We start from the raw sequence: 23520 nt of genomic DNA, 5'->3' as shown, positions 1-23520 counted from the left end.
GACTTGACTGTGATATTTTCTAAGAAACTAAGTTGGTTCTTTTTTCCACAATATAAAGTTATATTAGTCCTTTAAATCACAGCGACACTAACAAGGATGAAGCAGCAATACACGGCCATGTTAATGTTTCTGGCCTTTTGTGGGTCCCACAAGCTTCATATCTGACCACCCGCTCCTCTGACTTTATTATAGCTGATGCTCGTCCTGATGCACACCTCTAGTTTGTACTTTTCTCATAACTTCATTTTTCCCTTATCTTTCTTTCCATTTCATAGCCATGTGTTAAATGTTTTATAATGAAGGTATTGTTCAATTTACAGACTAAGATACAAATAAAAGACTTTACAAACACAGTGCTGTCAAATTATAAATTCAGAAGGAAATAACTTGTCTAGTAAATGTTCCACAGCATTAAATGTAGAAATAAAACTAATGTTTTAGTTTTTAAACAATGTTGTACAACCTTTAATTTCTCAGTCACTTTAACTGCAACATGTTGGGTAGATGTTGTGTAAAGAGCGCCTCTCAGAGGACTTAAAGAGTAATGAAAAACATAATGTTCATTTGTTACGAGGGTGCAGATATGTAAATATACTAAATATAAATATATACAGTGCAAGTCAAATATTTAGATAAATTTTATTGTCTATGAAAAAGCAAAAAATAGTGAAATGTTAAAAGCAGATTTTTCTATCCATGCATTATTTATTATGCTTTCATCTTGCCTTAAATCATTTAAGATTTCTTTATGTATATAGGATGTGATGGATTTATAGGAATTGTACCTTTTAAGTTTTAACTCAGAATAAACGTAGGCTGCTAATATCTGTCACGATGTTTGTTTAGCCTAGTTTATGCCCATTTGCCGATTGCCTGACTTTTTGCCTGTTTTGACCATGCTTTTGATTCACATTTTGGATTTGTCTGCCTGCCTCTTTTAATTAAGCTCTTCTCTGCAATTGCGTCCATCCTAACCTCTATTACGTGACAACATCTAAGTAAAGCACATTGATGCTTGTGGACTGCTCGTCGCACATTGTTACAGCCTGTGCTGTAGCTAGTGAGGGCATAGCCAGAAATCTGACAGGACAACTTCACTGAGCCTCTGGGAGGTTTAACCTCAGCAGGTGACGAGGTCAGACTGAGGCCATGCACATCTGAGAAGAGGAGAGCGGTAAAACACACAGAAGCTATTAAACACACTTCACTTCAGCTCAGACTGAAATATGGAGCATATAAAAAGGTGAGTAAGGTGTGGAGAGATGTGTTTACTCACAGGGCACAGAGGATATCAGAAGAAGAAGAGGCCAGCTCATGATTCCTCTGCTGTACTCGACCAAACACAGAGACTGCTGTGTACTTGCAGTGTATTTATATCTGTCTGAGGTTGGGGAGATTTGCATGCAGTATGAGTTATGTGTTTAACATTAATTATGGCGGTCTTTCTATAGAACAGCATTTCTTCAAACATTTTTCATTTATAAAACTGTGTACACAAATTCTTACAGGAACAAATACAATAAAGATTTCTTATGAGTTATGTTTTTATAAAGAAATTAAATGAAATGCAACTGAATGTTTTGTCATTTAATGTGTTTGCATATAATTAATGTTGCTTTCATGTTTGTCTTCAGCTTTAAGCACCAGCCAGACATAATAAAAGGAAAGGCTGAGAATTTTACAGAGGAATTTTGACTGTTAATGGAGTAAGACAAGAGGAGAAATAAATCTGAGCACTAATATGAATTGATGTTGTTTATAATAAATGTATCTGGGGTTCAGTTTCCTGCTGAGGGAATATTTACAGCTCATGAGGACATGCTTGTGTAAGTTTTTGTACAGCTCTGGAGTCTGTTGTGTCAATGTGAGTCTCGTGCACAGTAATAAACAGCCGTGTCTTCAGCTTTCAGACTCTTCACTTCTAGGTACAGAATGTTTTTATTGGTGTCTTTAGTGATGGAGAACTGGCCCTGCAGAGACTGAGCGAATGTTGTGCTAGTGCCACCGTCAATGTATCCGATCCACTCCAGTCCTTTTCCTGGTTTCTGACGGATCCAGTGCATGTAGTAGCTGCTCATTGAGAATCCGGAGACAGTACAGGACAGAGTGACTGACTCTCCAGGTCTCTTCACCACAGAAGCAGAGGAGGTCAGGGACTGTCCATAAGAATCTGGAAGAGAAGAGTATAACTAGGTAATGTTATGTTATAATGCTTATCGGGACAGAATGGTTAATTTTCCTAGTAATCATCACATGAAAAAGTCTGAAACTTACATGAAATGAGAACAAATAAAATACAATGTCCTAAAATCATCCTTCTCCGAGTTCTGCTTCACCCAGATTTAAAGTGTATGGGAGTGTTATCAATCACAGAGCTCACTGGAAACCTGAACAGCCAAGAACATGCTGTTTATACCCGACTCTATTTGAATAGGGAGTGTCCATGACCACTATGGATGTATTAAATCCACAACCACAGACTGCTCAGTGTATAGATGAGTGGATGATTATAAGGTTATATGTAGATCCCTACAACAGTATGTTTCACTATCAGAAAGGTTTCCAAGTAGAACCATTTTTACAAGCTGAGAAAGCGTAATTATTCAATGAACCCTTAATCCATTTGAAGAAGAATATCTCTGAATGGAAAAAAAAAGTTTGTTTTTATACACTGTAACATCAAACAAATTCACATTTCAAATGAAAAGTTTAAGCAGGGGTTTTTTTTTTTGTATAAAATTAAACATCTGGCTCACTTAGATCCTCATGAATTTTCCATGAAATCAGGTTCTCAATAACAAAGAGCCTTAATTACTGATCAGTACAACACTATTTGCTAATATGCTACATGTAATTCTGTTTAATCTGAGAGTCATGATGCTGGATGCAGTCATAACAGAATGTGAAGAGAAAGATTACCTAAATGTGCAGATAGCGACAGACTGAGATGGTTGAGTTTGCACAGACTGCCCTCTAGAGGCACAAAAGTTCTGTTTTCAAAATATTTACATTTACATATTTACATTTTTTTATTTAGCAGATGCTTTTATCCAAAGAGACTTACAAATGAGAAAATACAAGCAAAGACATATATCAAGCAGAGAACAATGAAAGTAGTGCTACCATACAAGATCCATTAATTGAGTTCTAGAAGAAGAAAAGTGTGCAGAGTAGAGGTGTAAGTGCCAGAGTAAGATACAATGAAACTAAACTTCAGTGAGTAATTTTACAGAAAAAGGTTACAATGTTCTTGCTGTCAATAAAAACTTCTCACATGGAGCAGCAATATACATTAAGAAAGTATGAATTCCACATTGGAGTATTTGTATCACCACGGTTTAAAAGAGAGAAAGCACTCAGGTACAGTATAAGAGGGAAATGAAGTCATTTATAACCCTGTCTTTATGATATTGTTTGTTCTTCACTCTCTGTGAAGTGTGCTTCTCTAATGTCATTTAAATCCAAAATAAAGAAGCTTCCTAAAAAAAATATTTAAAGATATTAAATACACTTATATCACTGTTGAATTCTCTTAGTCAGAAGGTGTTGATTAATTTTCAATAACAACAGGTCTGATATAGAAAGGCACATCACAGGTTTATATTAATTAGCTTATTATAATAGTTTATCATTCCTTTAATTACAATGAACACACAACTTGTATGGTGGACCTTCCACGTGAACACATTTTTTAAGGTTTGTAATTGCTGATATGGTGAAACTTGCTAAAATTCAGAAACACCCATCAGTCTCCTTATTCTACAGAGGTGAGATTTCAGGAAAAGTTGCTTATTCCAGATGTTCTTCTAAGCATAGTTGAAAGATAAATTTAGTTCTGTAAATGAATCTAAACCTCATTCCACATGGAAACTAGATGCCCAAATAAACACACACTTGTCTCATAGGAAATTATTTGATAAAAACCCTAAGAAAATTGCTTATTTGAGCATAATGTATTGTGAGTATTTTTATTTTATTTCATAAACCCAGAAGAGTAGGTCTGTTATGGCATAAAGCTCTGTTTCCGATCTCTGTGAAAAACTGCTTCCATAGTTCTCACTCTGACACACAGTGAAATATTGCTGTGTTTAAAACAGCATGCAGGGAGAACTTTTATACTGGCTGGAGCTCATTACACAGACACTGGGGAGCACCGAGGAAAGTCAAATAATTCAATAATGAGCTTTTTCAAACTAATGTGTATTACACTGTTGTGCTTTTATATATAAGAACCGACTTAAGTAATCTTACAGCAGTATAAATGTCAAGACAACATTCACAACAAGCCACATGCAGTAAAAGTCATGAAGCGGAAACATATCAGTCATACAGTAGACAATCAAAACGTTTTGTTTTTTTGACCTCCATGAATACACTGCTTATGAAAATGTGAGCTTTTCATGTGACTATAGCAAGCATTTGTTTTTGTACTGATGTTTACACAGTGTCATCACAGAGGTAAAGCTGTAACTAAGTTTTCAGAAAGTTTTCAGAATTGAGGGCTTTGTGGTTTCTCAGTAACATAACAAGCTGCAACTCCATGAAAGAGAAAAATAGACAGAGGCTGGTGAGGACCAACTGTTGATTCTACTATAACGTAAGTGATAAAAGGAACTAACTTGTTTTGTGAATGCTTCATTTTACTTGTAACTATAAAGAATAAAAAGACAAACTGTTATCTTGAATTAGTTTAAAAAATGTCATTGTTCCCAAAATGCTGTGACAGAGGAATAAACCAGTTTTGGACGTGCTATTAATGTTACAGGACGGTTCAGTGTGGACCCAGAGTTAAAAACCCCTGCTGGCTTATAAATAAAAGAGCAAGCAGGGTTTATATATGTATACATAATGTGAAGGTTGAGAGAAGGTTTTGGGTGTATTTTTTGCACTGTTCAGTTGTTTTTCTTTTCAAATGTGCCTTATATCTTTGTCTTAGTTTGTTTCTCTTGTCCTGGTCATGCCTTAAATCTCTCTTGTCCTTTTTTTCCTCAACTATCTTTCTGCTTTTCTTTTCAATTTCTATAAAGTTCTTTTTTTTAATTATCTTTTCTTTTTCCTCTTCCACTTACCTCTAACAAAGTTCTGACATACCGTACCAGTCAGCCCTCTACAAAGGTGCAACGAAAGGCTGTGTCCAAAACATAACTTAAGTATCCTGCCTGTCAGGTGCAGGCAATCCAGGTTAATCTGCCTGGAGAATTCTGGGTAACTGAGTTCTCCTTCACAGCTGCTCACACTGTGCGCTGCTGTCCCTCTCTTCTGGCTGCCGGCGGTGTAATGCGTCCTCTTACAGTTATAGGAACATAATCAACTTCAGAGTGGTAAGAGTAACTCAGCAATGCTTCATAACACCACCCTGTTGATGATTATTTTCAGCATGTCTCCAAGTGTTTTATTCCTTACTAATACATAAATGTTTTTTATTTAATAATTTAGAGAAAGCTGTCATGTGGAGTGTCTTTCTACTTTTAATATTTGGAAAAATGTTTTCCTTGTAAGTATGTTCTGCAGTGACTATTACAAAAAAGAGATGCTTCAATGTTAATACCAACATTGAATGAGCATTGATATCTCATTAGATATCAAGTCTTTTTAGTACATCATTGTGTATCACTGTAACACCCAGAAGAACATGAAGATTTCTGATCACTGAACAACACAAACATGTCCAGTCCTTTCAGAAACTAGCATTTTTCAGCTGTGTGTCTTATCCAGGTTATCAAATACAAACTGAATGTTGTTCCAGAAATAATGCATGTCACAAATCATCACTGACTAATTCAGTCAAGAGCTCATGCCAACAACTTGTCCGTTGTTAAGTCTTTGTTAATGATTGTATAATTTATAACATTTATTTTTACCTTTAGGCACACTGTGGCTTAGTGGTTAGCACATTCGCCTCACAAACTCCTGGGTTCGAGTCCCGCCGGGGCCATGTGTGTGTGGAGTTTGCATGTTCTCCCCATGCTGCGGGGTTTTCCTCCTGGTACTCCGGTTTCCTCCCCCAGTCTAAAGACATGCATGGTAGGCTGATTGGCATGTCTAAAGTGTCCGTAGTGTATGAATGGGTGTGTGAGTGTGTATATGATTGTGCCCTGCGATGGACTGGCACCCTGTCCAGGGTGTACCCTGCCTTGTGCCCAATGCTCCCTGGGATAGGCTCCAGGTTTCCCGTGACCCTGAAAAGGAGTAAGCGGTAGAAGATGGATGGATTTTTACCTTTGCAGAGTAGTGTATTGAAAAAATATTATAATAACATGATAATGTTAGCAACAAAGAGCAATTATCTTTCAGTTGTTTAATGTGAGTGAGATGATGGTAAATCACTGCAGTCTGTGAGGAGAGAGAAGGTAAATGTATAATAATGAGCAGTTAGAGATGGTTTAGTTTACACAGACCTTTACCTAAAATACAACAGAAGAGGAGGAGCTCAGTGACAGATTCAGTATGGAATAAAACAGTTTTCTGTACTGGGTGTTTTTGTACAGGGATGTAGTTGATCTGTCTCACTGTGGTTCACGAGCGCAGTAATACACATCTGTGTCTTCAGTCTGCATGTTCTGCCCTGTTAATGTTATTGTGCTGCTGGACGTGTCTCTGGAAACCTGAAACCTGCTTTTCAGTTTCTCACTGTAGGCAGTGCCACCGCTACTACATATCTCTCCAACCCACTCCAGAGCTTTTCCTGCAGGTTGTCGGATCCAGTGTGTACAGTAGGTACTTGTTAATGAATATCCAGACACTTTACAGGTCAGAGTCATTGACTGACCAGGGGTTAATACTGTGGATCCGGGCTGGATCAGCTCAACACACTGAACACATGTTAAATAAAAGTTATTTAAATGTTGGAAAAGAAAAATGTGCTCCAAAGCCATTTTTATGTCAAATGTAAAAACACTTACAGTGTAGGCTGCCAGCAGCAGCAGCAGTAGGGATGTAGAGATCATGGTGTGTGTTGAAGCAGAATAAGTAAAAGCTCTTGGTCTTCATTGCTTAAATATACAACAAGGAAGGACAGTTGCATAGAGACACTCCTTATCTTAGGGGAAATTTGATGCAATCCCACATATCAGGACCAATGTACCTTATTAACGTGTGAGTGACTTTATTTTTATTTTAACATAATGCATAAATACATATGCACACTAATTGACTATTGTTTTGTTTTGTTTCAGCGTCAGAGTGGTGTGATGCCGTTGATCCATCATCATGTTAGAATGATCAAATTTCCCCTTCTGAATAATCAGTATTGGGAATTCTACAGCGCTGTGGTATAACTAATATTATAGGTTGTGTCTTTTTGTTTTGAATATGCATTAGAGATAAAGTCACACCCCAAAAAATCTCAGTGATTTTATATAATTTGTTAAGCTTGCTTATTGACTTAAACAGTTTTAGATCTTAAAAGTAACACTGCTGCTAAGGGAAACTTGTGATTTTTTTTTAACTGGGATATCCGTCCTTATGTGTGGATGAAACGGATTTTATGAAGTTTTATACAATGGGACATGTAACATTTATGGAAGGAGTCTCCAGTTTCAAAAGGTTTTCAGACACAGAAAACTCTTTAGAACAGAGGACTTTGCACTTATCTCGTTTCTCAGCAACATGACAAGCTGCTTTTTATTTTCTTATTAATTTCGAGAGTGAGACAAAAGAGCATCTGGAGTTGGAACAACTGTTCATAACTCCTTAAACGTAAGTGATAACGGGAACTAACTTATTTTGCACAGGTTCCACAATATTAAATGTAACTATTAATGGATAAAATGTATGAAAGTGTAAACTAAATAAATAAAAAAGTTAGCATTGGCAATTACTGTGTTATGAAATAAACCACTTTGGGATGTGCGGTTACTTAAAAACATGATGATAAATTCAGGGTGGTAACAATAAGTCCACTTCACATGGTGTGTGTGGGGGACTGTTTTTTTTTGTTTGTTTTTTTTTTTTTTTCCTAAATCCTCTCCTGCCCACTTCTGTGTGTATTTTTTTGTTTGGACTTGACTGTGATATTTTCTAAGAAATTAAATTGGCTCTTATTCCCAACAATACAAATATTATCAATCTTTTAAACCATTTGACTTGCATGATAGTGTTTAGGTGTTGCAAAGGTGCAATAGAACTAAAGATATATTACATTTCCTGCAAATGTAAAAACATGTATTATTTACAAAATATAAGAACTACTACTATTTACTCACTAATTCATCAAACAGTGTGGATTATGCAACCTTTTTTTTTTTTTATTAAGACATGGATATAACAGATCTATAATGTCTTAGTTTTTAAACAATGTTGTAAATAGATTGTATGGCTTTGATGGAAATTCCAGTCCTCAGTAGTTATATCATACACTTTCTGTGAAATTGTCAATCAAAGTAGTGTGCGATGTTGTTTTTGGCTCCTGTCCTTCTCAGGCCGACGTTTCTGCAGTGGAGCTAATTTATGACAGGGGTGTGTGGGTAACCCTATGGAGTGTATCAGGGGGTCAATCTGGCTCCTGTGTGTCTGGGGGTGTGGTGGAGAGGGGTGTGTGGGGAAATAGTCCCCCTCCCAACAAAAGGTGTTTATGTTAATGAGTATGGTTTTTGGGGGGTGAAATACGTCTGAAAAACATCATTGTTTAATATTGGGCATGTGTTTGTGTTACTGTGTGGGGTTATTTCGTTTTCGTGTAAACACATTGTTAGAAAACCATGCTGTTTGAATGTGTACGTATATGAGTAGAATATTTGTTTTGTGAAATAAATGAAAACAAATGTTGATTACGTTTTTAGGGAGTCCCGGTTTACCTTTGAATAAAACGTTTAGGAATCTGTTTAATAGAATCGCGTGGATTGTATACCTTCTAAACATAAACATTTAGGAACTAAAAAGATTAAGAGTTGTTTTTTTTTTTTGTTTTTTTTTTAAAATCCGTATTACATGTCTTCCAGAAAAACCAAAACCACATAAAACCTTTAGGATGTAAAAATGGTTAAAAGAGCTGTTTAAAAAGAATAGCGTGTATTACATAACTTCTAAACAAGTATTCTTATGAGATAAAAATGTTAAAGTGCTGGCTAAAAGAATCGCCGTAATGTTTTAAACTAGGAGATAAGTTTTTTCCAGAGATGTATTCCATTCTGTGTGTTAAAGCAGTAATGACGTTAAACCGAAACACCGCTCTCTCTCTCTCTAAACCCCGCCCACATATGCGTGTTTCAGACATCTCTCTCTCTCTCTCTCTAAATCACGCCCCTACACGTGTTTCCTCGGTAGACAGTGCTTTTTGTCAAGCTGTCAATCGAAGTAGTGCGCTAATTTATGACCTATATGTTTTTCCTGGTTTGACGGTTGTAGGTTGTCTAATTTATGGCGCTTTGTGTTTTTCCTGACCAAGAGTTTTGTGGGGGAGACACTTATTTTATGACCAGGGGTGGGTTAACCCTATTGACTGTATCAGTGGGTCATTTTCGCACCTGAATGTCTGGATTGTGTCCTTCCTTTCCTGTGTGTGTGCGCGCGCGCGCGTGTGTTAGAGAGAGAGTGATAGAGTCATGTGTTTCCTGGGGGTTTACTGACCAGAATGCTTACAATGTGTTTATGTTAATGAATTAAAGGACGAGTCGTGTGTTTCAGTGTTTTACGACCCCTACCAATGTGTACATTTGTGGTTTAAGTGAATCTTTGTTTCTGAAATTACTTTTGTGGTAATTATCAGTTTGTGTAACTAATCTATCAGAAAATACTAGACCTGGTGTCTGAATGTGGTACATGTATTAGAATTGTGGACATTTTATGTGTCTGTAGCTACCCATGTGTATGAATTGTGTGATCCTTCTGTCAAGAAATGAACAGATAACATTTTATTGCCAATGTTGTTGCAAAAAACACTGATGTATAAAACATTTTCTACATTATTTCAAGGCTGTATGAGGACATTGTTCTCTTTTACTGAAATAAAGACCAAAACCATCGGTGTTATTTATTGTGGAGACTGAAGTGACAATATGACTGAAGAAAATTAAAAATATTTATTACATAGCCTACTTTCCAAACAAGGTACTTTAAGGGTAAAAAAAAAAAAAAAAACCACACCTTTTTAAAAGATGGTGTTTAAAAGAATCGTGCATTTTGTTTCAACTATAAACAAGTTTTTGGAAAATGGTTGACCAACAAGGATACTTACACAGAACTGTCGCTAAATACATAAACACATGTCTCTTTTGTCTATGCTTTGACATCCCATGTCCCCACTGGCCAACAGTCAAGTCGTGTAAATTAATGACCTCTGTAACACTGTTTGACATAATGTGTGATCTTTCCTGGCAGTTGTCTGTCTGTGGGAGACAGAGAAATGTGATTTCTGGGGGTTTTGCTGATTAGAATGCTTACAAATGTGTTTATGTTAACGAATTAAGGAGAGAGTCGTGCGTCTCAGTGCTTAAATAATGGTTAAGACGTTGTAGTTAAAACACAGAAGAAACTCTGCAACTGTCTGTTATAATGTCTGCTCCAAGAAATCCTGATACCCCTAGAAGAACGCTGTGTATTCACCAACAAGAGGCCTGTTGAAATGAGAGAGGACCTGACTTTTGCTCCGAGAAAAAAAAACAAGATGTTAGTTTGGCAATTTATTCATGAAGATATTGTAAAGACGTTGTTGTTTAACCCTGAGCAGGGCGTTAACAACTCCAAAGATCGTGTCTTAAGTCTGAAGGTTCATTTAGGAGGTAGAAAAAACATTTAAAGATGATGTTTTAAAAGAAACTGGTGTTTCGTCCATAATGGTAAAAAATAAAAATGGTTGTACCCCAATGTGAAATAAATCGGTGGAGACACACTAAGTACATTTCAGTTCCACAGTCTATAAGGATCCCTACGCTTAATGTAGAGTGACAAATGTACCCACCCTCCGAGACTGTTAATTAAGGTTTAAACATTTTTACTTTGTGATGGCAATGACAAAACTGTTGTACATTTGGTATCTGGTGATTTTAGAATTAGACCCCAACTGTCAAATATGTTTTGACATAGAATGCGAATTGCTTTGTCAGGCAAAGACCACGATGGTATGGAAAGAGTATGATGAGGGGACCTAATGCTTAGGAGTTCTACAGTACTTTGACTTGGGAAGATTCCAACATGGCCCTCAGAGAGGCATTATCTAAAGTATGCATATATAATATAGATCAGATCACCAGTATGTCTTTACCCACTCCTGATCTGGAGTCAAAATGATTACTTTTTATTTCCTTGTACGGATTTATGACAGTGAGCAGTCATATACACTATAAGCCAAAGAAGCCGTCGAGTTATTTTTAAAGGTTCCAAAATATTTTAACAGTTAAGGCAAATTTCCAACAGAACAGAATATTAGACATTTAGTGTAAACTAGTGTAAAAAAATATATATATATCTGAAATATTTCAGTGAAAATATTTTTCTATAATAAATGCATCATATTAGAAAAGATAGTACAGTCTTTGTTGATAAGTTCCAAACTCATACTTTATAACAATTTGTTTAGGAGCATCTGAATCTGGCAAATAACTTTTATTCCTTTTAGGCATGCAACAAAAGTTAATAAACAAATTAGGAAGAAATGGCTTGTACACTACTGCTGCAGACACTAAGTCAAACCATTTTGTTCAAACTTCAGCGTGATCCATAGAGTAGCAGAAATTTATGGCAATGTATGAATACCATGTGAAGGATTAAGTTGACTAGTCACTTACAGTTGCAAAGACATATCATTGTGCAGGATCACCTTCACACCAGCATTGACCATTGACACGTCTTCTACCATGTCAACGTATAAGAATAGGCAAAAAGTAATATGAGTTATATAAGAATATATATTTTATTAAATATAAGACATTATAATGAAAAAACATATTATTTAACAAGGTCTGCCATTCAGTCCTCTTAAGTGTAAGAGCATTATCAGTATTGTATGGTGTTGGGACAGTAGTTAGCTTTCAGATGTCAGATGAAAAACAACTTTTTGAGTCACAGAGCCAAACTACTGCAGAATATTTTGATCCTTCTTTTTCATGTGAAGGACTGGCATTTATTTAATAGACAGGTGGCACAGCCATATACTTGATCAGAGAATTTAAGAATTTCTTTAAGAAAGGTTAATTGTTTTTGTTCTTTTATCATAGCGTCAGTTTGTGTACTTACTTTGGTTAGTGACTTAAACTGTTTTATTAGGTGGTGACAGATTTTGTTAACGGGGAATGATGATAGGTGAAGATTAATTGGTATGCATGTACAAAATAAAACTGTCTATATGTGTATTTGTCTGCTATGTATCTGTTTAAACACTACTGTAACAGCGATATATATATATATATATATATATATATATATATATATATAGAGAGAGAGAGAGAGAGAGAGAGAGAGAGAGAGAGAGAGAGAGAGAGAGAGAGAAAGAGAGAGATACCCATTCACGAATTTATAGAACCCCTTTCTACCTTCTCAAGTTCGTTATACATGTTTCTTTTCAAGCATTGTGTTCAGACATCGCAAATCATTAGTCTGAAGGTTAAGGGTTCCTTGGATTTTTGCTTCTTCAGCATCAAAAAAGTCTAAACAAAGACTAAACTTAGAAACAATATAAATGTCTGCTTGTGATCAGAATAAAAGGCAACGTGAAAGGTGACTTAATTATCAAAGCGCTAACTGAAATTTCTCTATGTTCTATATGACTTTTCTACAGTATGTGCCATTAAGTCCTAGTTTCCAACCATCATTACAGCACAGGAGAGGAAATCTTTGTTCATCAGATGTGTGATGTACATCTAGACAATCTGATAACAAACTACACACAAAATTTATGTTGAGAAAATTCAGCTGGCTCTTTGTTCCCAAATAACATTGGACTAGATCCATAGTTTACATCATCTGCCCATACGTATTTAATCTGTATTACAATTATTGAACAAGTTAGAGGAACAGAACTTGAAGCTTTACTTTTCATTGGAACTTTATTGTTTATTTGGATCTGTCTCGATTCATTTTCATATTCAGGTTTTTTTTTGTTGTTGTTGTTTTTTTTTATTTCATTATTATTTTTATGAAGTATCTTCAACCTAGGAGAGTGTGGCATCTAATATAACATATGAATGTAGGAATATTGATTTTCACCATGCGCTCCACCAGCACCCTAGTTGAAAAGAAAGTCAAACATGTTAAATCTTCAAAGATCAGGCAATGCAGGGGTAAGAAAAATAAAAGCACATCACCTATTTAGATTATATCTATGATTAAGTTCACATTCAATTAAGAAATAAAGCTCATATTAAGGCTATTTCTTCCACAGATGTCTTCAGAAGAAATTGATGACCAGTTCCATAGGCATTGTGCCTCCATTTAAAATAAACACTCACATGCAAGACAGACAGGAATATTTGAAATGAAATTTATAATATTTGCAATGATGGATACGAACCATATGAAAACCAAGTAGATGAAACAGTTTTGAACAGTGGATGGCGATACTCAATGATCTTGTAATTTACTGCATTTGTAATGATGATGATTTTTCAAATGAACTTGAACATGTTAAAAATATGTTCTGCTGGTGATTGATGTCACAAAATATATCCATTAAATCTGCAATGCAAAAATAGATAAATAAGTAAATTAATTCATTTAAAAAATCTGAGCAGATTTGTGATATGAAAGGTTTCCCATTATTGGAGATAATCCTTCATCTATGAACAACAAAACACAGAATGTGACCATATAGGGAGCCATGATCTGTTCCACCAGAAAAGTATCAGAAGTCCAGATAAGACTATTGAGTTCATTGTCTGACTTTTTGCATGGCATGTGTTTCCATATTTTCATCACAGGCTGTGGAATTATATGTCAGAGTACTTTGAACAAGCTTTTACATACAACTAGTTTTAAACATCCACAATAGTCTGGGAGTTGTGTATTAGACCTGTACCTGAGCATTTTATTCATAAATATATACTCTCTATCTGAAAACATTCAAACCCCTGTCAGAAATTAAGCTTAATTTTCAGACATGCCATTCTATTTGAATATTGAAGTTTATATGATAATTGTCTAATATTAAATATTCATTTTAAAATTCAACAGTTTCAAGATGGAAACAAACTTAAGGCGAGATATAACTGCACTCAGTGAGGTGAATGTGTAACAACATTATAACCAACAATTTTTTATTGCTCAGTGATTTTGTCTTTAGGTGAACTATTCCTTCTCAACTAAATCTACAAAATATGTACAAGTTACTCAGAAATAAAAACATAATTTTACATATATATACAGTCCATAGTGATAAAAGTTACCATGCATTTTCTCTGCATATACAATGACATTACTCATTAGCACAGCTGGATTGCATGCATGAGAAACTGCACAATCCTGGGTGAAATGCTTCGATGTAAATGTCCTGGAGCTCACCTCATCTTCCCTTACCAGCGTAACCTGGCGGATACACAGAAAACACTTTTATAAAATGGATAAAAACATCATTTTACAAATAAAATACACTCCTTTTGTTGATTCTACATCATCCATGAATTCAGTGTGTCAATATTTAAAATTTAAAAACTGCAAGTTAACCCATTTAACTGTTAGAACCTGACAGCTTAATTTACATGACAAACACTACAGTAAACAATCAAGGTCCTCTGGGGGTTTGTACAGCCCATTTGGAGCTGACCCTCTCATTTGGAGCTGGCTCCGACCTTCATTTATACCTGTCTCGTAATTCATTGCCACAACAACTCCCTCTTACCAACATTCTTGTAGTCACTGTGACGTATATCATAAAGCTCTCGGCTTTCAGACACCAAAGACACCAGCAGCTCAACATTCAACTTGCTACTTATTTGCATCTTCAATGGGCCTGTTTACTCTGGGATGTTTTTTGCAGGGTTTTTTTTTTTTAAAAAATGTATGTTTACACCTAGGTGTTAAACTCCGCGAAATGTTGAATGAAAGTGTAAATTCACTCCCTGACAGTAGATAGTGCTTATTGAAAATCAGAAATACCACTGTACACAAGGTGGCGCTGCACAACTTTCCGTTTCTGACACTGAGAAAAAGAGAGCCAGTATTTACGTCTTTAAGCCATATTTGGTGATTTGGCCACCGCAATACTTATTTAAAGATAAAACCTTAAAGTTCTCATTTTAAACATTATACTCTTTTTAAATAAGTATTGATTTGATCAATTTGATAAATTTTTTTGGAGGGGGTGGTATAAGGCAACTATTGTTGTGCCCAAAAATGCTAATGTTCCTGCAAATTGATGAAGTGTTGAATATGAATAGTCTTTTTTTTTTTTTTTTTGTGGTCAATATGACAATACAGTAAATTAATTGAATGTATACACTGCTGATGAAAAAGCGAGCTTGTCACGTGACTACAGAAAGCATGTGTTTTTGTACTGATGTCTAAGGAGAAGTGTCACTGTGGGTCGCAGGTGCAGTAATACACTGCAGTGTCTTCTGTCCTCACGCTGTTCATCTGCAGATACACCTGCTTCTTACTGTTGTCTCTGGAGATGGTGAAGCAGCCATAAACTGCACTGGAGTAATGTATGTTACTGGTATCATAGATAGTTGCAACAAATTCCAGCCCTTTTCCAGGTGCCTGTCTGATCCAAGCCACCCAGTAACTACTAAAATCAAATCCAGAGGCTGTGCAGGTCAGTTTATGAGACTGATCAGGTTTGATGGTCACTGAATCAGACTCAATCAATGTCTGACTGCAGGAATCTGAAATATAAGAATATACAAAGATCGGTGTTAAAGTATGAAAAAAACTATGAAAAATCATTAAATGTTTAGCTACATGTAATAAATAATATTACTAACATTGAATGAATGTTGCTAAAGCAAAGTAACTCAGAATTCTGCCTAGTCCCATCTCAAATGATTATTGTTTCTGTAAATGAACACAAACTGCTGGTGTGTTGTTGAGCTGAACGTATATAAGCATAAATGGTTCAAACACAGGATATCATTTGCATGGCACGCCCACTAGAGACATAAAAACAATTCACAGAGGAATAGCCATGAAGAAAAAAAGCTTACTGTAAAACTCCAGCTGTGTTTCATGCTGTCAAGTCCATAACTGCCCTTTACTCATTAGATATCAAGTCCTTTTAGTACACCACTGTGTATCACTGTAACACCCAGAAGAACATGAAGTTTTCTGATCACTGAACAACACAAACATGTCCAGTCCTTTCAGAAACTATCATTTTTCAGCTGTGTATCTAATCCAGGTTATCCAACACAAACTGAATGTAGTTCCAGAAATAATGAAGGTCACAAATCATCACTGTTGTTAAAGCTTTGTGAATGATGATATAATGTATAACATTTAGAGTTATTTATTATTACCTTTGCAGAGTAGTGTAATGAAATATATAATAATACTATGATATTGTTAGCAGCAAAGAGGAATTATCTGTCAGTTGCTTAATGTGAGTGAGATGATGGTGAATCACTGCAGCCTGTGAGGAGAGAGAAGCTGAATGTGTATTAATGAGCAGTTAGAGGTGGTTTAGTTTATACAGACCTTTACCTAAAATACAACAGAAGCAGAGGAGCTCAGTGACAGATTCAGTAAGGAATAAAACATTTGGGGGCATGCTGTTATAGGAAAATAATCAAGGGCAGGTTGTTGTGACGAATCCTCACTTGAAGCAGTTCACTGTTACCATCTTAAAATTAATTATTTTCCTACAGCAGCATGTGCAGAAGTGCTGAATTTCTCTAATAACTCTCTCTTATGTGTTGTGTATTGAAATCAACATCAGGAATTAATAATTAAGAAATGTTTTTTTTTAAATTATTATTATTATTTTTAAATAGTTATCATTTAATGTAAAAGCCAGTTATTGTGAGAACCATTTAAATTCAGTTATATGAAAATCAAAAACTGCTTTTAAACATGGGAAGCAAATGGAATGTTAACTGTACATATACAGTAATATATATATATATATATATATATATATATATATATATATATATATATATATATATACAGTATCTCACAAAAGTGAGTACACTCCTCACATTTTTGTAAATATTTGATTATATCTTTTCATGTGACAACACTGAAGAACAACTGAAGACAACACTGCTAAAATATAAAGTAGTGAGTATACAGCTTGTATAACAGTGTAAATTTGCTGTCCGATCAAAATAACTCAACACACAGCCATTAATGTCTAAACCACTGCCAACAAAAGTGAGTACACCCTTAAGTGAAAATGTCCAAATTGGGCCCAATGTGTCAATATTCTGTGTGGCCACCATTATTTTCCAGCACTGCCTTAACCCTCTTGGGCATGGAGTTCACCAGAGCTTCACAGTTTGCCACTGGATCCTCTTTCACTCCTCCATGACGACATCACAGATGGTGGATGTTAGAGACCTTGTGCTCCTCCACCTTCCGTTTGAGGATGCCCCACAGATGCTCAATAGGGTTTAGGTCTGGAGACATGTTTGGCCAGTCCATCACCTTCACCCTCAGCTTCTTTAGCAAGACAGTGGTCATCTTGGAGGTGTTTTTGGGGTCGTTACCATACTGGAATACTGCCCTGCGGCCCAGTCTCCAAAGGGAGGGGATCATGCTCTGCTTCACTATGTCACAGTACATGTTGGCATTCATGGTTCCCTCAATGAACTGTAGCCCACTCCCACCACCATGCTTGACTGTAGGCTGCCACTGTTGGGCCCTTGAACAAGGCCCTTAACCATCTCTGCTCCAGGAGTGTCGTATCATGGCTGACCCTGCACTCTGATCCCAACTTCTTAACATGCTGGGATATGCGAACAAAAAATTTATTTCACTGTGCTGTAATGTATATGTAATTAATAAAGACTCATTCATGTTCATAACATCTGGACTTTACAGAATCTGAATACTGCAGTAAGACTCCATAATAACTGAACATTACAATGTAATATTCATTTGTTTCTGGTTTGTAATATAAACAATTGTAAACAAAATGTAATTGAGCAGTTCATTAACCACAGTAAGAGGGGATTATATTCATCACTTACATAAATGACAACAGTAATGATTTGTTCAATAAAATCCTGCGTGAAAAATATGATTGTGGTTTTAGTACAGCTGCTTCCTCAGCTCCAGTCACTGTGGCTTGTCGGGTGCAGTAATAAACCGCGGTGTCCTCTGTCCTCAGAGTCTTGGCCTCTAAGTACTGTGTGCTTGCTGGGACGTCCTCGGTCATGGTGAACTGGTTCTTCAAAGACTCTGCATATATTGCTTCATTATTGCCTGTACTCATCCTACCAATCCATTCCAGAGCTTTCCCTGGTTTCTGTCTGATCCAGTGTATGTTGTAGCTTGTCATTGAATATCCATTTATTTTACATGAGATCTTCACAGTTTCTCCAGGTCTCTTTACCACAGCAGGAGACTGGTCCAGTCTGATCTCAGCACTGCAAAAACCTGCCAGATAAAACAATCAAAAATAATTATCACTGGATTAAATCATACACTCAGTGGTAAACATATAAAGAAGTCTCAGATACCTCGTGTTAACATGAGTATAAAAATGCACTGCTGAAAGACGCTTAGCCCCATAATCAAACTCTGTGATGTTTAGAAGTTCTGTAATTCAGTTTGATGATATGAGCTTTAGCTGAGCAGCAAGATGATTTTTATTTAGAGCAAATAATAACAGGATGGATTTGCATAGACTTCCTTTTAACCAATAGAGTCAGGTCTATAATATGAAGCTCCACTGGCTGATTTTGCATGTGCCAAGGATGAGAGCGATGTCACATTTTACAGCTTGCCAGTTCAGCTTAGTGGTTGTTTTTAATAATTGTTGTACATGCAAGTAACCTTCAAAGTTCTGATTTATTGATTTCCTTCACTTTAGAGATAGTTAATTATTAATGAACATTTTTAAAATAACGAATAAATAACCTCAGAATATTTTACTTCAATTAACAACTGAACAATTTCATTCAACATGAGAATACTTAATGTAAATGTTTAATTTGCATATATATATTTAGGCAATGTCTATATACTGTAGGTTATAATTTACATGTATTTTACATTTACATAAGCTGTCTGAATTGATGTGTTGGGTGTGTTATTGCTGTTGTTATTTAGAGGAACCTTCTGCTCCTAGTTCTGAGAGATAATACTTGTGTCATTTCTAGTTTCAGAAAATGTTTCCTTTAAAAGAAAGTTTTATGAGTTTTACCTCAGTAGAAGTGAGCTACTGCCCTCTATAGGTGAAAAACATTTACACTTTGTTTCTCTTCTTGCAGATGTGTGTTTTGTACTGAGCTGAGTGTGTGTCGCTTCTATCACTGATACCAACATCTACTTTACACAGCTCAGATTCAACAACCTGCACAAAAGCTTTGGAATGGAATGACATATTATTAATGATGGATTAACTGTATATGGTATAAAGCTAAAGTGATATAAACTACTCAGCTGCTCTCCTTCTCCTCACTACACACACAAACACACACACACACACACACACACACACACACACACACACACACACACACACACGTTTAAAGTTATTTTCTTAGACGTTTATAATGTAGAATTTAAACCATATTTCTAATATAATAATGCTACATCTTTAACAATGCTGCACATTATACAAACTATTATAATCACATCACTTAGAAGAACTTGTTATACTGTAGTATCTTTACCTAACAATAACCACATCAACAAATTAGAATTTTTGTGATCATGTGTGAAAAAGTATGAGAGTGTTTTGTCATGACTTTTAAGAGATGTGGAGTTTTTATATTATAATCTCAATATCCTCAAGCACAGATAATTATTATCATGAAAATTTAGTCTTTAATCCTTGTGCTTATTACACTGACTCTATAATATTTTAATGAAAATGATAGAATTTGATTAAGAGGCTTCAGTTCCATTAAAAATCCACATATCTCTTCCATATGATTTAAACACGTTTTGAATACGTTCTCCTCCCATCATGACCAGATATGCAAATTCAAGCGTCAGGGTTGGATATCACTCCATTTATGAGATGTGATGGTCTCTGTTAAACTTTGGAGAACAGAGAAGACCCCAGTACAAACAACACTCACCATGTTCTCTACATCTCTACTGCTTCTGCTGGCAGCTGCTTCCTGTGAGTGCTTTATCAAATTCATTCATTTACTACAATAACAATAAATATGCAGCATATATTGTGTGAGATATCACCATGTGTTTTCCTCCATAGATGTGCATGGTGAAGAACTGACTCAGCCTGCTTCCATGACAGTCCAGCCAGGCCAGAGTCTCTCCATCAACTGCAAGGTTTCATATTCAGTTACCAGCTATCGTACAGACTGGATCCGACAACCCGCAGGAAAAGCTCTGGAGTGGATTGGATACATCAGTAGTGGTGGTAGTACAGCTTACAGTGACAAACTGAAAAATAAGTTCAGCATCTCCAGAGACACTGCTACTAACACAATAACAATTCGAGGACAGAATCTGCAAACTGAAGACACAGCTGTGTATTACTGCACAAGATACACAGTGACACAGAATAGTGGATTCTCCTTACAAAAACTTTGAGACATGTTAGAGATCCTCTCAATGCAACTAATAAACCATCTCAATCACACTATTACATTTTATCCAGAGGAATGAATTTCACAATTAAACACACAAATAGTCATTAAAAAATATATACATACATTGCTCAAAGACTGATTTTGAACCATTATTAATCTCCCTAATGTAAGAGACATGAGTGAAGGGTCTGCATAAAATGCATCATCAACTACTATATTTTGTGAAGATGCTATGAACACTATCCATAAAGAAACCCAAATAAATAGTTAATCATTCAAAATGAACATTTCTTAATAAAACAGTAGGTACTGTGGTCAGAAGGTGCTACATTTATATAACAGCGGCTCTGACAGTAGATCAAGTTGCAAGGTTTACAGAGAGACGCTCATTCTAACGCGTTCCTGTACAATTTACACAATTATTTAATGGCTTTTTAAAAAAATTAACAGAACGTGTAGTATTGTGGAATGAACTGATAATGTGTTCTGAACAGATACTAATACAAATAGGAGGATGTTTTTATTTGTTTTTTAGAAATCTTGCAGGAAATCTGGTTGGGACTAGAGGTGTTTATTGGGACTGGGAAGCCTGTTAGTTTATTTGTTGAAGAACTGCCAGAGCCACAATTCACACACTATGCTGACAAAACTGGAATTTCAACCTGCAGTGGATTTTCCCCTCACTTTATTTGTTGAGCTCTGCTGACTTCTACTGTGTTACGAAAGTATTGGACCTCAACCTGTGAAAACAGATTGTGTTAAACACAACAAACTGTTGGAGACATGCTGTTCTATTCCTATATCCACCAAATAAATATTTATTTTAACTGTTCATTAAATATTCTGTAAAGTGAAACAAATAATAAACGTTCAAAATGACCACTAACCATAATTTTTATGCAATTATTTGATGGATATTACTTTTTGTGTGCTTGAAATGACACAAGCTGAAGTTGAATCTTCATTCCAGTGGAATAAAGTAAAAGTTTGACTGAGATGGTTTATTAGTCACACTGAGAGGATGTCTCTAACATGTCTCAAAGTTTTTGTAAGGAGAATCCACTATTCTGTGTCACTGTGTATCTTGCACAGTAATACACAGCTGTGTCTTCAGTTTGCAGATTCTGTCCTCGAATTGTTATTGTGTTAGTAGCAGTGTCTCTGGAGATGCTGAACTTATTTTTCAGTTTGTCACTGTAATCTGTACCCCCACCGCTACTGATGTATCCAATCCACTCCAGAGCTTTTCCTGCAGGTTGTCGGATCCAAGCTGTACCATAGCTGGTAACTGAATATGAAACCTTGCAGTTGATGGAGAGACTCTGGCCTGGCTGGACTGTCATGGAAGCAGGCTGAGTCAGCTCTTCACCATGCACATCTGTGGAGGAAAACACATGGTGATATCTCACACAATATATGCTGCACATTTATTGTTATTTTAGTAAATGAATGAATTTGGTAAAGCACTCACAGGAAGCAGCTGCCAGCAGGAGCAGTAGAGATGTAGAGAACATGGTGTGTGTTGATTGTATTGGGATCTTCTCTGTTCTCCAAAGTTTAACAGAGTCCATCACATCTCATAAATAGAGTGATTCTAACCCTGATGCTCGTATTTGCATATCCGGTGATGATGGGAGTAGAATGTACTTAAAACATGTTTCAGACATGGTTGAGGAGATTTATCTGATGGAGAATATCTGGCTTTTTAATGGAACAAATCTTTTCTGTGACAGAAATTTCTTTACCAATTTCTAATTTCTATTATTTATATAAAAATAATAAAGGGAATTAAACATATTGAGAAACTCATAACAAGGTTTAGATACTAAATTTAGGTTGATAATTATTATCCATGCTTGAGGATTTTATAAAGGCCAAAATTATAGGATATGGGGCAATATATTAGATATATTAGATATATTAGAGCTGTGTGTGTGTGTGTGTGTGTGTGTGTGTGTGTGTGTGTGTGAGAGAGAGAGAGAGAGAGAGAGAGAGAGAGAGAGAGAGAGAGAGACTGTTTTTTAATTCCTCTCTTGCCCATTTCCATGTGTGTGTGGTTTTTTTTTTTGGACCTGATTGTGATATTTTCTAACAAACTAATTTGGTTGTTTTTCCCCAGAATATAAACATAAAAGACCTTTAAACCACAGTGACACTAACAAGGATGTAGCAGCAAACATTTCACGCAGCATCGCATGATCACCCAATACGCGGCCATATTAAAGTTTCTGGCCATTTGTGGGTCACACAGGCTTCATATCTGACCACATGCTCCTGTGACTTTATTATAGCTGATGCTCATCCTGATGCACACCTCTAGTTTGTACTTTTCTTACAACTTTATTTTTTTTTCAAAATCAAACTAACTCCCACCACAGTGTTTCTGTTCTTTCAAATTCATACACATTTGAATGAGACCAGGTTGGCCAATGTTGTACAGTTAAAGGTTTTAGAATGAAGGTATTATTCAATTTACAGACTAACGTACAAATAAAAGACTTTACAAACACAGTGCTGTTAAATTCTCAATTCAGAAGGAAATAACTTGTCTTATGAATGTTCCACAACATTCAACGTAAAAATAACACTACTGTCTTAGTTTTTAAACAATGTTGCAAATAGATTTTATGACTTTGATGGAAATCTTAGGAGGACATCAGTCCTCTTTCAGTCATTTTAATCTCTCAGTCATTTTAACCTCAACTTGTTGAATAGATGTTGTGTAAGTATTGAAAGAGTGCCTCTCAGGGGACTTAAAGAACAATGAAAAGGATAATGTTCATAATTTCTAACGTGGGTACAGATATATAAATATACAAAATACAAAATTGATAATACTAACATTGAATGAACATTGCTAAAGCAAAGTAACTCAAAACTCTGCCTAGTCCCATCTCAAATTATTAAAATAATTACTGTTGCTGTA

At 35.7% G+C, this 23520-nt stretch overlaps 6 gene segments (V, D, J or C); 1 reads left to right on the top strand and 5 right to left on the bottom strand.

The window, feature by feature from the left end:
• Positions 1-1859: 1859 nt before the first annotated feature.
• Positions 1860-2573, bottom strand: LOC128616947 (Ig heavy chain V region 914-like). The segment is given in 2 exon segments: positions 1860-2170; positions 2275-2573. Coding segments are annotated over 2 exon segments (351 nt in total).
• Positions 2574-6506: 3933 nt separating this feature from the next.
• LOC128616937 (Ig heavy chain V region 1B43-like) lies at positions 6507-6947 on the bottom strand. The segment is given in 2 exon segments: positions 6507-6812; positions 6903-6947. Coding segments are annotated over 2 exon segments (351 nt in total).
• A 7249-nt stretch (positions 6948-14196) lies between these two features.
• On the bottom strand, positions 14197-16081 carry LOC128623548 (immunoglobulin heavy variable 3-30-like). The segment is given in 3 exon segments: positions 14197-14454; positions 15493-15752; positions 15852-16081. Coding segments are annotated over 3 exon segments (507 nt in total).
• Positions 16082-18038: 1957 nt separating this feature from the next.
• On the bottom strand, positions 18039-18712 carry LOC128623559 (immunoglobulin heavy variable 1-69-2-like). The segment is given in 2 exon segments: positions 18039-18465; positions 18549-18712. Coding segments are annotated over 2 exon segments (465 nt in total).
• A 1374-nt stretch (positions 18713-20086) lies between these two features.
• Positions 20087-20664, top strand: LOC128623600 (Ig heavy chain V region 914-like). The segment is given in 2 exon segments: positions 20087-20161; positions 20255-20664. Coding segments are annotated over 2 exon segments (384 nt in total).
• A 967-nt stretch (positions 20665-21631) lies between these two features.
• LOC128616934 (Ig heavy chain V region 914-like) lies at positions 21632-22699 on the bottom strand. The segment is given in 2 exon segments: positions 21632-21972; positions 22066-22699. Coding segments are annotated over 2 exon segments (441 nt in total).
• Between the last annotated feature and the right edge of the window lie 821 nt (positions 22700-23520).

This window comes from Ictalurus furcatus, chromosome 2 (assembly GCF_023375685.1).
Source record: "Ictalurus furcatus strain D&B chromosome 2, Billie_1.0, whole genome shotgun sequence".
Classification (NCBI taxonomy): Eukaryota; Metazoa; Chordata; class Actinopteri; order Siluriformes; family Ictaluridae; genus Ictalurus; species Ictalurus furcatus.
Note: the sequence above shows the minus strand (reverse complement) of the source record. Positions and strands in the feature narration are given on the sequence as shown.